Source organism: Macaca fascicularis, chromosome 1 (assembly GCF_037993035.2).
Source record: "Macaca fascicularis isolate 582-1 chromosome 1, T2T-MFA8v1.1".
Classification (NCBI taxonomy): domain Eukaryota; kingdom Metazoa; phylum Chordata; class Mammalia; order Primates; family Cercopithecidae; genus Macaca; species Macaca fascicularis.
In genome coordinates, this window is record NC_088375.1 from 28163699 (window position 1) to 28177752 (window position 14054).

The 14054-nt window shown below is 39.6% G+C and overlaps 1 protein-coding gene across 17 annotated transcripts in view; it reads left to right on the forward strand.

Moving 5' to 3' along the window:
* The window catches only part of GORAB (golgin, RAB6 interacting), a 440445-nt gene that overhangs the window by 365035 nt on the left and 61356 nt on the right, over window positions 1-14054 (forward strand). For 16 of the 17 annotated variants that reach the window (XM_045392609.2, XM_065523850.1, XM_074026197.1 and 13 more), the window contains one exon: window positions 2836-4646. The exons of the other annotated variant lie outside the window; for it this stretch is intronic. In XM_045392609.2, coding sequence (XP_045248544.2) covers window positions 2836-3283 — 448 coding nt within the window. In that variant the 3' untranslated portion in view covers window positions 3284-4646. Of the gene's footprint in view, window positions 1-2835; window positions 4647-14054 lie in introns of those variants that run through there. 17 annotated transcript variants of the gene reach the window in all.

Here is a 14054-nt window from a genome sequence, read left to right on the forward strand (position 1 = left end):
TAAAATAACAAAACAATTGTATAATTACATTTCCAGTTCACTCTGTCTTACTATGTTATGTGTAATGCTCTTATTATTTTGTTCCAGAATGTCATCATACACTACTTTGGTATTACCCACCTGACTGTAGGCTGGTAGTGCAGTTTGTGAAACTAATCAATATTTTAAATGTTAAATCACTCTGTAGGAGAGTATATATTCGTATTTCTGACCAGAAAGACTTTGAATAAATAAACAAAATACAAAATCTTCAGTGATTTATCCAGGGTGATAGATCAGTGGAAACCAAGGGACCTATTTGCAGATGTTAATTTCAATTCAGTATTCATGAGTCCATACTGTAAATCTCTACTGATTGATTTTGACTGGCTGAAGGAGACCACAGACTTGCAGAGAAGGGAGGTTTGAGTCACGGTCAGGTCAGGGCATTCATACACCTATTGAGAATGTCAGAACCCCTGTCTTGTTGCAAGAATATTACATGAACAGGGTATGTTATAAAGTATGGAAATAAGGGAACTAGGTATCCAGTAGAGTTCCTTTAGAACAATTCTTTTAACATAGAGGGTTATTGAAAGATAATGGGCACTCTCATTCTTACATTTACTATATTTAATTTAAAAAAAGGAAATATGATAGATTAACATTATGTAAATGAGTTTTCAAGTATAAATACCAGGTCCCTAAATTTTGTGTAATCTTAATTTTAGATTCATGCTTACTAATACATTAACAGTACTTTTTGATTCTGGTGTTCTAAAGGAGAAGTTCTGTTTCTTGAGCACCTACCATTCACAAGACTGGAAGCTTGCCCCGTTTATACTGTTTAATACTCAAAACTCCTATGAGGTATTTTATCATCATTGTTTTACAGATAGACCAAGACTCAGCTTAAGTAACTGCCCAGAGTCTCTGTACTGGAATTTTCAGTTATTGCATGCCTCTTCCCCAACCCCTTCCAGAGGAACCTGACTGTGTTTTGGACTCAGGATGCTGACCCTGGGGCATACCTAATTAGAACAAAGATGGGCTACCGACTCCAGTACATTTAATTCATAGGCTAAGTAGTGGTTCATGGCATGGCCTGACACTAAGAGTTCTGTTTAAGCTGAGATGAGCTGGGCAAACCTGGGTTCTTCTCTGAGACTATGGAATTGGATCACTGAGAGATTGAGTGGAGTGAATTTGATGCAGATTGCAGGTGGTGGCCATACTGGGCTGTGAGTATGATAGGAGAGCTGAAATGAGAGAAAATGTGTTGCTTCTAAGCATTGAAGAGAATAGCCTTTGATTCTGATGACATGACTATGAAATTGCCTCTTGCAGCCTACAATAAAACTCAATTTTTACCTGAGCTAGTTTGACTGGATATCTGTTCTTTGCATCCACGAAAAGCCTTAACCAAAACGGGCACACACGGTAATTGTCAGGAAGGTTTTGACCCCTGAGTTGTCTAAAATGAAAGCCATTTATTATTTTCACTGTATTTTTTTCCAAGACAGAGAATCCTAAATTAGGAGATACACCTGTTTCTTTTTGCCATAACTCTTATACTAGAAGCTACGTATTACACTAAGTCGATGTAGGCACTCATAACAGGTAAAGCAGCGTGGCCTTCACAACTGCTAATGGTAATGAAATTGAAGAACTAGTTGGAAATCAACCTTTTTTCTGACAAAGAGGAAGGACCCTCTTGTTGCAAAAAGAAAAGCAACAAATTGTATAGAAAAGGTAAAAGACAATAAATTAAGATACGATAACTCTTCTTTTTGTACTGACCTAATGCAGAAGAAAAAAAGTGAGATTGCATGATGACTTCTCCGGTAGAATTGCTCTGCTTCACATACGACTTTACATAAGATTACCTATCAACAGAGTTTATACATGTGTAAATATGTAAAATTTCCTACTAAGTGTAAATGGAGTAGTGGAGAGAGTGAGAACAACTTAACCCAAGGATTCTCAAGTGGGAGCATTTTTGTCCAATAAAGGGACATTTGACAATGCCTGCAGACACTTTTGCTTATTACAACTTTTGAGAATTACTGGCTACTGATGGGTAGAAGCCAGTGATGCACTTTAGCATCCTGCAGTGTGCAGGACAGCTTCTCACAACAAATAATTATATGGCCCAAATTGTCAGTAGCACCAAGATTGAGAAATCCTACATATAGCTCTCCTGAGGTTTTCTACTTGATGTTTATGTCTTGCTGTCACCCAGTATCATTTTGCTGGGTGTGCTCTGTCCCATTTATATTCATCTCCCAACCACTGTCCATATCTTTCTCCATCAGAATTTGTCTCTTTTTTTCTAATTTATTAATCAAGAGATACGATTTTCCACTTTCTCCATCTCTTGTCTTACTTCTTATAAATTTAACCAGCTGTGTGCTAAAGCTAGCTTACCCTGGCTCATGTGGATTTTGTGTATCTCTTCCCAGTTCTGCATTCAGTAATATCACCTTGGTGGTAGTAGTTATCCCATGGAAATGTAAACGCTACAAATCAGGGCTCCCCATCCTCCCACTCCGGAAGTAGCATACCACTGAATTAACCTTTTAGACTGCCTTCACTAAAAAACAGCTTTGGAAAGAAAACATTCGTGCAGAATGATGTGTTTTATTAGGTGAATTCAAGTAAGGATATTGTGAAAGTTTCAGCAGCCATGGCCTAGTTTGTCTAACATGTAGACAAGTGTTTGTAAAGCAGTAATATCCATATCTTCATTATCTATTTTTTCCCAGTTTTGGAGTTTAATTATTGTTTCTAGATCCTCTTTTGAATATCTTCTTCAATGGAAAACTGATGGACCTATCTTTATACACATCCTTACAGGAAGCGGTTTGACAGGGCTGAAGCAGAGTATATTGCAGCAAAGCTAGATCTGCAGCGCAAGACTGAGATAAAAGAGCAACTCACTGAACACCTTTGTACAATCATACAGCAAAATGAGCTCCGGAAGGCCAAGAAGTTGGAGGAGTTGATGCAACAACTAGATGTACAAGCTGATGAAGAGGCTCTGGAGCTTGAGGTGGAGGTAGAGAGATTGCTACATGAACAAGAAGTAGAAGCAAGGAAACCAGTGGTTCATTTAGAGAGGCCGTTTCAGGCTGCTGAGGAGAGTGTGACTTTCGAATTTGCAAAAGAGAACAAAAAGTGTCAAGAACAAGCTGTTTCTCCAAAGGTAGATGAACAGTGTGGAAATTCCGATAGCATCCCCTTTCATAGTCCAAACTGCCCAAATCAAGAAGGTAATGACATTTCAGCTGCTTTGCCCACATGAAGTTCTGGTATTCTTTTGAACTAATATGGTATTCAGTGAAGTATACTTTTTGCAGTAGATTATGCCCTCACCTCCAATAAAAACCTCTTTAAAACAATGCTGATTTTTGAATTCATGATTAGTTTTAGTAAATTAATATGTTTGGCCATTCTAAAATCCAAAATTATGATACGTTTATTTCTGGGGGTATATTTCACCTTGATTTTGGCCCAGTTCTTTCAGTGTTCCATTACCCTTTTTACTGAATTAAAGTTAAGTGACTTAAAAGGATGGAAGAAAAACTACGTGGTTGGAGTGTTTTTAGACCAGATAAATATAGAAAAGTAGAATGGAAAATGATACTCAATACCTAGTTGAACGCATTTCACTTCTCCTGGGAGATGTATTAAGACTGGAAGTCCTATTTTATGTAATCAGTAAAAAGACAAAAATTACAGTGTGAAAAAGAGAAAGACAGGAATCGAAGAAAAAAGTTGCAGGTTGAATTATCTATCTGGATATTACTAGAGTTGTAAAACTTGGAAATTGGAATTTATGTGAAGAACCAGACAACTGAAGCCAGGATCACTTTTGTCTTCAATTTACCTTCAAATGGTTTTAGTTTACAACTTGGGTTTTGTTATTTGACACACACACACGTATATATAAACATACATGTAATTTTACTATTATATTGTCTTTCCTTTAATCGATGAATTGATTAAATTTAGACAATTAAAACATTTCTAAAGTGAGGCTGAAAATAATATAGAAAATCTCATTGCTACTTGTGATGATCAAAAAAGGATGTATTTTCTTTCTAAAGTTATCTATAAATATGTGTTTGATATGTTGGACATGAATTACCCTGTCATGAAGCATTTAAAAGCTGATTTTCTTGTTAGTTTGTTAATTACCTGTTACTAGTATTTGACCAATACATTGTGCTGTATGTAAATGTGTAAATAAATATTGTAATTTTCTCACAAAGTCTGTGAGTATCACATTAAATTATGATTTATTTACCAGAAATTCCAAAAAGTCAAAATATTACCTTTGAGGACTTAAAAAAAAAAAACAATTATTATCAGAGAACATAAGCACAAATATAAGATTGTATCCATAAAAGTTTCTGAAAAACTTAGGGACGTCCTGTTTTTAAATGGGTTTGTTTGAGGGTATTATCTTCTGGTAATAATAATATAGATGAGCTTTACATTTTTATATTACGTAATTTGAGTTGAAAGTATAACATTTCATTACTGACTTCTCTAAAGCATTTCTATAGATAGTTGTGCTTTTATTTATGAATGACATACATAAAAGCCAAAAGTTTCATTGTCTAACACACTTCTTTTTCTAAGGAATAAACAAGTCTGATGTACTCACAGTGTCTTTCATTTACCGTAAAAAAATTTCTAACAGTTTAGTATGTGTTAAGCATTGTGTGACAATAATGCATCTTGGATCTCTTTGTGGTACATACAGTTATTTACTTTTGTTAAGCCTCTGTTAAGGAAAACTGATTATCAATGAGGTTTTATAATATTGGTTAAATGCAGATATGTGCAATCTTAATTCTCAGTCTGAACACTTCAAAGATATATGAAGAAATGAGAACCATGAAAAAGAAATAAGTTAGATGAGACCTCAGAGATAATCTAATTTAATCTTGTTTTTTTTGTTTTTTGTTTTTTGTTTTGAGACGGACTCTCACTCTGCTGCCCAGGTTGGAGTGCAGTGGCACGATCTCAGCTCACTGCAACCTCCGCTTCCCGGGTTCAAGCAGTTCTTCCTCAGCCCCCTGAGTAGCTGGGATTACAGGCGCCTGCCACCACGCCTGGCTAATTTTTGTATTTTTAGTAGGGACAAAGCTTCACCGTGTTGGCCAGGCTGGTCTCAAACTCCTGACCTTAGGTGATCCACCTCAGCCTCCCAAAGTGCTGGGATTATAGGCGTGAGCCCCTGCTCCCAGCCTCATTTTATTTTATAGTGAGGAATTTGAGAGCCCAAGATTTCAGTAGCAGCTTATTGGCCAGCTGGCTCATTTGAAATTTAAAGTGCTAGTAAAGTTGCTGTTCCGTATTCCAGATGTGTCACTTACATATTTCAGGCTGTGAAGTTCACTGCACTGCATCCTTCTACTTGCAAATTTTGCTTTATAACCTGTTGAGGAGGAGTGTGTGTGTGTGCATGTGTGTGTGAGAGAGAGAAGTGCTTTCAAATGTGGCTATAAAAGGTCGACTGAACCCATTATTTTGAAAAAATGTTATCTTGCTTGGCTTTCCTAGGGTGGTATGAGAGTACTCAGGTGATGATATAAGTGACAAAGTCATATTGCATCAGTTTTATACAAAGGCAGCTGTATCCCATCTGTGGGAGGAACAAGAGCAAATGAATGAGAAGTGAGGGTTCATTGGTATGAAGACCATCTGCACTGGCTTTTCTGGGATCACCCTGACATAGACATGTTTCAAATAAAATACAGTACGTTTGAAAGGGTTTGATATATAAATTCACAAATAATAATTGTTAATTTCTGTGAAGGAAATTACTGGTTCAAAATTACTGCCATGAATTTATTGCAGCACTTTATAGAGCTGTCCCTCCCGGGGTTAAACTTCTCTCCTTGCTTCCACTTCTCAAATTCTTAGAGCTAAGGTGTGGATTCTTAATGATGTGAAAAGTAATCTAGGGGCCACCTCTTTGTGTTATCTCACTTGTTCTATTTAAAAGATAATCTTTACCAAATTGTAGTAATTCTCAAAGTATACATTTACTTGGGTAAACTTAAATTCCTGAATTGAAGGGTTTTTATACTTTGATTTTCTATTCCTTTCTTTAGGGCCATTTTGGGGGGGTTTCAGAGAAGCAAAATTTGTTAAAGCACAGTCTTCATTGCACTTAAATAAAAACTTGAGTTTTTCACCTCTGCATAGTTCTGCTGAATTACAGCACTTGCAGGTGGTAAATCTTTGTATTCACTGAGGACAGCTGGTTTCCAAGTCAGATGATAATCTCTTACTGGAATTCCTACAGCGTATTTCATTGCTGGATTGGCATTTGAATTACAGAGTAAAAATTCAGCTATAAACTTCTCATTCTGGGTTTGCATTTAGCAACATAGTACTCTCAAGGAACTTATCTAAGTATTCAGCAACTTCCTCTTCGTGGCATTCGCACAAAATGGACTGAAGTTATTCTGACCCCGGCCATTCTCAGTGACCTTTATAAATGATGTTTTGAGTTTATTTATATTTCTAAGGAGCCAAGTAAGCCTTTTAAAAGGCCCTGATAGATGTAACTCAGTCTGCCAGGCAAGACCTGGGGCCACTCTGGATCAGGGTAATTATACCCTTTCTCAACATAGATCTATCCTAGGCCTGATCTGAACTATTCTCTGGCGGGATGAAGCAGGACACTGTTCTCCAATCTGGCTTTATCTTAATGTCAGGCTATTTTTGCAAGCTCCTAATCCCAAACAGCTGTCTTGAAAATACAATATCATTTATTTATGCAATTGATCAAACAACTGAGTAGAGCTATCTATAGGGACAGAGCTATGTAAGAGGCATATGATCTCTGCCTTTTGTTCTTGAGAAGCTTATACTCTAATTGAAGCAATAGGATTCACATTCATAAAACAGGCTGATACGAAACAATGTCTTAATGGAAAGCAAAAAAAGTGATTGGAACACTGAACATGGATGTATCCTCCAGAAGTCCCAAATTTGTAGAACACTCTTAACTTTATTCTATCCAGTTTTGCAGTCTATGCATGTGCCTAGGACCTGCCATATCTTTCAGTTCGCCTTTAGTACTACGAAGCAACACATATACAACCAAGCGCTTTGGGAGGCCGAAGTGGGCAAATGACTTGAGCTCAGGAGTTCAAGACCAGCCTGGACAATGTGGCAAAACCCCATCTCTACCAAAAATACAAAAAATTAGCTAAATATGATGGTGTGCGCTTGTGGTCCCAGCTACTTGGGAGGCTGGGGTGGGAGGATCAATTGAGCCTGGGAGGCAGAGGTTGCAGTAAGCCAAAATCATGCCGCTGCACTCCAGCCTGGGCAACACAGTGAGACCATGTCAAAAAAAGAAAAAAAAGAGACAATATGTGCAGATTTTGAGTTTTTAAAGCACAGTCCCCAGGACAAGAGTGAATCGGAAAGACGGAAGCTTTTTCCCTGTCACTGGTTTAAAATAGGGGACCCATTGGAATTCATCAGTGCAAAACTCCATCAGGCATTGGGAAAAACTACTTTAAGAACAGACCTTTCTGACTGAGGGTTGATGGTATCTCTTTAGATGAAAAATAGCTTAAATGTTAGAGCTCATTACAATTACTCAAGGTGTTGTGGAACCAAGGGGCAGTCAAGTATTGCCTAAGTCAGAACAAGATATAAATGGAACAGACAATGTGAGCTCAAGGATAACTCAACATGGAGGCTTGTTCAAAGATCACACATAAGGGAGGTCTTTCCAAGCCAAATAATTCCAGGAGCCTAAAATAGAACCATAATTAAGCAATAAGAAGTGACAGGGATAACATTTCTTAGTGATTATAGCATGCCTCAAGGGATAAGTCACTAGGCCAAAGGTTCAGATGAGAAGTGAAGTAAACCTGCAATGTCTAGTGTCTCTGCTGTTAGAGGGAGAATGAGAAGGAAATGAATAATTGGAGTTAGAAGAGTCATTTCATGAGCCATTATTTCAGTTGTTGGGTAATATTACCATGTGTATAGTACATGTGGCCATTAGTTGTATCCAGCATTCTGAAGCTGTGTATTTATGCCAGAGCTTTCACTAAATTTAAAACTGTAGAATTAACTATTTCATATCTGTAACCAAGCAAAAACCAGGCAGTTCAGACCCAAACTTGAAAATCAGTAGCCTTAAATATGGAAGTACAGTCTGGTAGAATTATGATTACAGTCGCTTAGCCCTGAAGCATGTTGGGTCATTTCCCATACTGTGGTTCATTCACCTCATGTGCATTTCCCTCAGAAATTACCAGTAGGCTTGGCTCCAGTGTCAGAGCCAGAAGCATCTTGAACTTTCTAGTCTGAGCTTTTCCTCCCCTACCACTATGCTGTTGGTGGAAGAGAGGGAGCACCCTAGAACTAGTGATCAACTAAACCGCACACTATGGTGGTGACAAGTCCTTCACCAGGATGAGAGATGAGATGCCCAGTAGCTATAAGATGGGGCGAGAAGTACCCAGCTCTGACAGAGACCCTGGAAAGCCCTGCAGATAGAAGCAGGTGTCTTATTGCTGTATTCCTCTCCGTGTTTCTGTCTGATCACTTCAGAAGATATGAAACAAAGAGGGCAAGGTCTCCTGTGGTCCTACTAGTCTCCCATGGCACAAGACAGGTCTGTATTCTTAACAAAAGTCTAGGCAAACAATGGGTTCTCTTAGCCTAAGCCCTCTTTCAGGGGACCAGTGCTCTTTCTTTCAAAATACGCTCTTTGGAGAAGATCTGAAGACAGTTACTTGAATCTTGGGGAAATGTTAAGTTAGTAGATTACTTCTCAAGAGTGTTTGCATTTTAATACAATGGAATATTTTAAAGTAATGTATTTTAATTTGTGTAGTATAACTCTTAGCCCCCAACTAAAGAAATGCCAAGCATCAGAGAGCAGGTGAGAGAACTGGGGAATGGTAGTGTACCTGGAGAGGACTTGAGGACATCCTATAATCATATCCTACTGCATGGGCTGAGAAATGAGTTCCTGAAGCCTTTGCCTGTGCTCTGATAATCTCCATTTGAGGAAAATGACCCCAACCTGTCCTTTTCCTATTGCTGGTGCAACATGCTAGTAGAGAAGGGAAACTAACTCTGCCATTCTAGGCACATATATCTGTTGTTTATGGCTGCATAACAAACCACTGCATAACTTAGTGTCTTGAAACAATAACCACTTTTATTTGCTCAGAGTTCTATGGGTCAGCAATTTGGTCTAGGTTCAGCTGGAAAATTCTGCTGATCTTGCTGGGGATCACTCATGTGATTGCAGTAGGCAGGTGACTTTCCTAGGGCTGGATGATCCAAGACAGCCTCATTCACATTCTGGCAGTTGGTGATGCCTTTCACCCAGACGTTTTTTTCCATTTAGTCTCTCAGTCTCAGGAGCTTGCTCAGGCTTCTATTCATGGAGGTCCCAGGGTTCCAAGATGGCAGCAGTAGAAGGTGCAGGGCTTCTTGAAGTCATATCACATTACTTGCTGCAGTCCACTGATGAAAGCAAGTCACGAGACTGGCTAAGATTCAAGTGGTGAACAAACAGTCTTGATAACTTGATGGGAGGGGTAGGAAAGTCACATTCATATAGGAATGAGAGGGATTGTTGTGATCTTTGTAAATAATTTACCACAGTCAGCTGCCTTGTTACAATAATTACATCCTTTACAGGTACAAAAATGTATTCACCACCTCCCCAAAAAGTCTCATCCATCCCATTCTGGTTTCAGATGTGGAGTCCAAGGTTTCATCATCTAATCAAGTCCAGATGGGAATGAGGCACCTCAGGTTTTGAACTTCCAACATGACTCCTCTTAATCTAAAAACTTGTGAACTAAAATGAAAATTTACCTGTCCTCACCACACTTCAATACACAGTGGTGAGGGGAATAGGATAGCTTTAGGAGACATTCCCTTTTTAAAAGAAAAGGTGGTTGGGCATGGTGGCTCACACTTGTATTACTTGCACTTTGGGAGGCTGAGGCAGAAGAATTACTTGAGGCCATAAGTTTGCCTGGGCAACATAGTGAGAGCTCATCTCTACAGAAAGTTTTTAAAATAATAAAACTACCCAGGCATAGTGGCACACACATGTAGTCCTAGATATTCAAGAGGCTGAAGCAAGAGTATTGCTTGAGCCCATAATTTAAAGTTGCAGTGAGCTATGATTGCACCACTGCACTCTAGCCTGGGCAACAGAGTAAGATCCAGTCTGGAAAAATAAAATAGCAAAACCAAAAGAAGAAGAGGAACAGGAAGCAGATGGGAAGCATCCTGAAATCTAGCCTGGGACATATTGTCAGGAATCTCTTTTCTGGAGACACTGAGTATAATTTGGGTTTAATTGTGCTTTCTGGGAGTGGTTACCTAGTTCTATGTTTTCCACAATTCTTGGCTCTGCACTCTGAGATATCTGTATTTTGTTTTTGTTTTTGTTTTTCCTCAAGGAATGATCCATGTTTGCAACTTAGTAGCTTTCTCTGCCAGCTTCCTGACCATAAAAACTTTTGATGGTCCTGAGGCTTCTTTACATTTTATAAAGTCTCCTCTTTTAGTTCAAGCAGGTGATGCTTTTGTCAATACAACTCTTTTAAAATTTTTTAGGTTTTCTTTGAATCTGATATGGTTAAGCATTATGTCTCCATCCAAATCTTATCTTGAATTATAATCCTTATTTTCCCCATGTGTCAAAGGAGAGAGCAGGTGGAGATAATTGGACCATGGGGGCAGTTCCTCCCATGCTGTTCTTGTGACAGTGAGTTCTCATGAGATCTGATGATTTTATAAGGGGCTCTTCCCCTTTCGCTCGGCACTTCTCCTTCCTGCTGCCTTGTGAAGAAGTTGCCTTGCTTCCCCTTTACCTTCTGCCATGATTGTCAGTTTCCTGAGACTTCCCCAACCATGCTGAATTGTGAGTCAATTAAACCTCTTTCCTTTATAAATTACCTAGTCTTGGTCAGTTCTTTATAGTAGTATGAGAACAGACTATGGCTGAGCACAGTGGCTCACACCTGTAATCCCAGCACTTTGGGAGGCTGAGGCAGGCGGATCACGAGGTCAGGAGTTTGAGACTAGCCTGACCAACATGATGAAACCCCATCTCTACTAAAAATACAAAAATTAGCTGGGCATGGTGGCACATTCCTGTAATCCCAGCTACTCAGGAGGCTGAGGCAAGGGAATCATTTGAACCCAGGAGACAGAGGTTGCTGTGAGCCAAGATCGCACCACTGCACTCCAGCCTGGGCGACAAAGTAAGACTTTGTCTTAAAAAAAAAAAAAAAAAAAATGACTAATACAGAGTCTTAGCGGGGTTCATTCATAACCCCAAAGACATATTTATTTTAGGCAGCTATGAAACAATACCTCTGCTGTGGACTGAGCTGTGTTCCACCAAAATTCACATGTTGAATCCCTAATCCCCAGTGTGACTATATTTGAAGATAGGGCCTGTAAGGAGGTAATTAAGTTTAAATGCGGTCATAAGGGCTGGGCCTTGATCTATAGGATTAGTGTCCTTATAAAAAGAGACACCAGAGAGCTAACACACACCTCCCCACACGAGGACACAGTGAAAGGGTGGCCATCTGCAAGCCAGGAAGAGGGCCCTCAACAGAAAACAAATTGGCCAGAACCTTGATCTTAGATTTTTCTAGCCTCCAGCACTGTGAGAAATAAATTTTTGTTGTTTAAGCCACCCATCCTGTGGTATTTTATTATGGTAGCCTAAGCTGACTAATATAGGCACTAAGCTTCTTAGAAGCCCTTTTGTCTTGCTGAGAAGTTCAAGGCATCACCACCTTAAATATTTCTGAGGTTTTAACAAAAGATCTTATAGTCACACCCTTGGTATAATTTACCCTGAACCTGTTTCTTACTTTCACAATCTTCTAGCAGCTGGCAATGCTAAGGATGAGAAACAGTTTTATTTTCCAACCCAATGTCTTAGCCCTCTCTATTTTCTTTAAATTCTACTTGCAAACTGAAACATTTTTGTCTGTTTTTGTAGTATCTCTCTCATAGTACCTTATGATACGCATCTAGAAACACTCAAATGATCAATATTCTGTCTAGAAATCTCCTTTGCCAGAAATTCATTAGGCACATTTTCTGTTTTCTGAGTCATCGTGGGTGTTATTTTTTGCCAGTTGTTTCCGCCATTGGATAATATGGGCTGCCCTCTTTCCATCTTTCCATATGCAGTTTCTCCCCGCTTTTGCAGCCTCTATCTGCTACCTGGTCCCAAAGCCAAAGACATATGTTTTAGATTTTTGTTACAACAGCATCTCAGTTCTAGGTACCAGTTCTTCCCCAAAACTCAATGGCTTACATAAAACGATACACCTAAAAGGCATGACTTCACTGTGTAAAAACCATGTCTCAGCACGACTTTGAGGAAAAAGAGTTGCTTAAAACAACAACCATCTTATTTTCTCACCATTCTGTGTGTCAGCGAATTGGGCTAGGATCAAATGGGCAGTTCTTCTGTTCTATCCCCAGAATCAGAAGCAAATAAAATGGTTGTTGTTTAAAGACATTAAGTGTTGGGTGTTTTTTAATGCAGCAATAAATAACTGACATGCTGGGCGGTCATGGTGGTTCATGCATATAATCCCAGCACTTTGGGGGGCCGAGGCGGGCAGATCACCTGAGGTCAGGAGTTCAAGACCAGCCTGGCCAACATGGTGAAACCCTGTCTCTACTAAAAACACAAAAACTTTAGCCGAGTGTGGTGGTGTGCCTCTGTAATCCCAGCTACTTGGAAGGCTGAAGCACAAGAGTCACTTGAACCCTAGAGGCGGAGGTTGCAGTAAACACAGATTGTGCCACTGCACTCCAGCCTGGGTGACAGAGCAAGACTGTCTCAAAAAAAAAAAAAAAAAACCTAATATGCCATAGTGGGTTGAATCAGGAACTCCAGCAAGTTCTTTGAGGCAGTGAAATATAGGCTGACCCAAAAGGGAGGCCAGCCATCCTTAGTGTGATTAGCAGGAACTCTGCCCCATAGAAGTATGTGCCACATCTATATGATGTCTAAAGTATCTAATCAGAGTCTTTGTTTGGGGAAGTATTCAGTGCAGAGTAGAGAATTCTGGGTCTAACGTGCTCAGATTGCTACTCGGAGGGTATAAGAGCTACTTTCCCGGAATGACTCAAGGTCCTTGGTGTGTCTCAGGTTTGGTTGTTGGTTGTTATCTTTCCAGGCTAGCATCCTCTAAGCTGTAGATGGGACCAATGGTGCCCAGTACTCAGTCCATGTGGACTACATCTTCATTATCCCTTAGACAAGACTGCAGGATTCCACTAGGTCTGGTTCTCTCTCAGCCACTTCTACACCCATCTCAAGGTCCCAGAAAATAATAGGTTCACCTCCCTTACCACTCTGAGATTATAGAAAACTCTCTGAGGAAACCCTAGACTCTTCTGCTCTAGATGTGCCATGCAGCTCCTCTGATCCAATGCTGAGTATAGAGGATCTCTCTGAGGTTTGCCATCTCCTAGATTCCAACAAGGAAATAAGCCACAGGTCTCCAGATTCTCAGAACCTGAAAAACCCACACACAGGCCAGCGCTCAGCAAGAGGAGGATAGGAGAAGAGTGCAGGGGCCCCTTCCCAGGAACTCAGCGGCATTGAACCGTCTTGCTTTGCCTTAGAATCCCCTCTTGTATCCCAGCCAGGGGAATTTTTATCATACGAGGGCAGGGAAAAAAATTTGGCTCAAATTAATCAAATCTTCTTCTTCCAAATCTTTCTTGTCTGAAGCCTGAAGCTCAGCTTTTAAAACTTGAAAGCCAAGAATTTGTCTCTTTTGTTCTCTGGTTCTGCTGTGACAACCCTCCCTTGAGGCAAGGAATGACTCATGGTCTAGCTGGCGGGATGGGGGAGGGTCAAGGGTAACAGGAAATCACGGGAAAAACACATTGGTTAATACATCAAAATATCCTGCTCTAATAGAATTTCTATTCTCTTTTTTATTCTCTGTTAAATTGAGATGAACTCGTCTTCCTTCTTTCTTACAAAGCCTTCCACATTAGATAGGGTT